The 2181-nt window shown below is 47.7% G+C and overlaps 1 protein-coding gene across 1 annotated transcript in view; it reads right to left on the bottom strand.

The window, feature by feature from the left end:
• LOC144216567 (phosphorylase b kinase regulatory subunit alpha, skeletal muscle isoform) overlaps positions 1–1738 on the bottom strand; it is a gene marked incomplete at its 3' end in the record, with an annotated part of 36180 nt that extends 34442 nt beyond the window's left edge. Inside the window, exons 1-2 of the mRNA XM_077745971.1 lie at positions 1473–1738; positions 570–728 (exon numbers count right to left, since the gene is read on the bottom strand). Coding sequence (XP_077602097.1) covers positions 570–728; positions 1473–1550 — 237 coding nt within the window. The remainder of the gene's footprint in view (positions 1–569; positions 729–1472) is intronic.
• Positions 1739–2181: the final 443 nt, after the last annotated feature.

The raw sequence follows: 2181 nt of genomic DNA, 5'->3' as shown, positions 1-2181 counted from the left end.
TCACCTATTGATGAGCACTGGGTGCTATATGTAAGTGATGAATCATTGAATTCTACTCCTGAAACCAATGTTGCACTGTATGTTAACTAACCATAATTTAAATAACCATTTGCAAAAGAAACAACAACAAACAAATATCACCTATAATTTTCAAAAATGAAGTAAAATGATAGATAACATGCCCTGAACATTCTTCTCAATGAGAATAAATATGCTGGAGACTGCAAAATACCTTTCCTTAGAAAGAGGATTATAAATTTCAGCAAAGATCCCATGATAGGCTTTTCCATTATAACAGAACAGACTGTGCCCTCTCCCCCTGAATCAGCAAGTTTCAAGTTTCCAGTACACACACACACACACACACACACACACACACACAATCAGTACAATACAGGAAAGCTTTCTGGAATGTAATTTCAAGATGGTGAATAAAGAGGGAGAAAGGCAAAATATGGTTCTTTTAGCTCCTTTGAGCTACATTTCTTTAAATCCCCGCTCCCCATTCCACCTCCCAGCCCTACTACCACACACAGCTCCAGATCGCTTTGTATATTTATTCTGAGTACCTGCTCCAGTTCATAGGCCTTTGCCTTGTCCTCATCCCGGTCTGCATTCTTCCGATAGGCCAGGCCCAAACCCCACACAGCCAAGATACTGTATACATTATCTCGGACCCAGGCATCTTTCTGATCATAGCTGGCTGGAAGCAAGCCAGTCACTGGATTCTGCAAGACCAAGAAAAATAGGACAGGCAGGTAACTATAAGGTGTTAACATGAGGAGACCAAATCTATCAAATGGGCTACTGAGGGACTTTGGTCTTTCTTCTACTTCACCACTCTTTAGTTTTGTAACCTCTTCTGACCAAGTGCAAGCAAATGCTATCTTGGATAAGGTGGAAATGCCGGCTGATGCCTCTGTTAAAAGAGAGGCACTGTTTTAACTTTCCAGTTAGAAAGAATAAACTATCAATGAAAACCCAGCATTATAGGACTAGAAAAAATATATAATTAACAGTGTATACAAGGTATCTCAAATCTTCATAACGGTCTAGTCTTAAGATGGCTAAATGTTCCCCTACTTCGTTTCTTTGGCTGGAGGGCAAGAAGATGACCCCCAAACCTGAGGCAAGGGAGGGAGGTGTCAATAAACAAGCTTCAACACATTTTTCAGCTGTGCCCCTGACACCCCACTGTGGCTTCAGGGATGGAGGGAGGGGGAACGCTTAGAAGCCAAGGCTCAGGGCTCACGGCTAAAGGTGCTTGATGCTAGTTCTGTTCTTGGCCCAACACCCATCTTTTCTTCAGCGTTCTCTACGGCTTCCCCAGCTAAGGTGCGAGAGAAACTTCTACACACACACACACACACACACACAAACTCACACACACCAGGGGTGGGTGTCACCCAGCAGTGTCTGTCTAGGCCATCACACTGCACACCCTCGGTGATTACAGGCACCGCTTCACTTACCTGATGGCACAGAATGGTCTGATGCACAAGCCGAGCGTAGCCATCCAGTCGGACCCCAGAGTTACTTCGGCTCCTCATCGCACCACGTTTCCAATCCCCTCAAGAGAAACTGCCCGAGTGCTACAGGGGCCCTCGGTCCTCCAAGTTAGGAGGCTCCAATGCAGCTCCACCCTCCCGGGCGAGGGGGGAAGGCCAAATGCCAGGCCCCAGCAGAGCCCTCCCACCGCTCAGGCCTGGAGCCGGCAGTCCACGCGCCAGAGGCCTTTGGAACCCCANCCCTCATCCGCCCCGCCCGTGCGGGGGCCCCAGCACCCCCGCGCGTTCCGCGGTCAAGAATGTGTCACCGTAGGCAGTATGCTTTCAGAGGTTTATTTTCGAAACGCTTCCCATCACTATTTAAGTGTTCTACACTTGCGGTGCACGCAGGATATTGAGGAGGCTGTTTCTTCTGCCAGCCTGGTTTTGGGAACCGATGGGAACTTCTGACCTAAAAGGCAAGACGCACACTGGCGTTAAGGGTCTAAAGAATCGGAATCTCTAGGGTTTTATTGTATTTTGTACTTTTGACTAAAAGAACAGCTTGAACTCCTCACTTTGACCCAAACCAAACAAAGAAGAACTCCCTAAGGTACTTTATTCCTTAGCAACTGGTGAAAAGCCAGGCCCGGGAAGGAGGGGGGCGGGGCGCGCTGGGAGAGAACAGAGCCTC

Source organism: Crocuta crocuta, unplaced genomic scaffold (genome assembly GCF_008692635.1).
Source record: "Crocuta crocuta isolate KB4526 unplaced genomic scaffold, BGI_CrCroc_1.0 scaffold533, whole genome shotgun sequence".
NCBI lineage: Eukaryota > Metazoa > Chordata > Mammalia > Carnivora > Hyaenidae > Crocuta > Crocuta crocuta.
The sequence above is the reverse complement of the archived record's forward strand: the minus strand, read 5'-3'. Positions and strand labels throughout refer to the sequence as shown.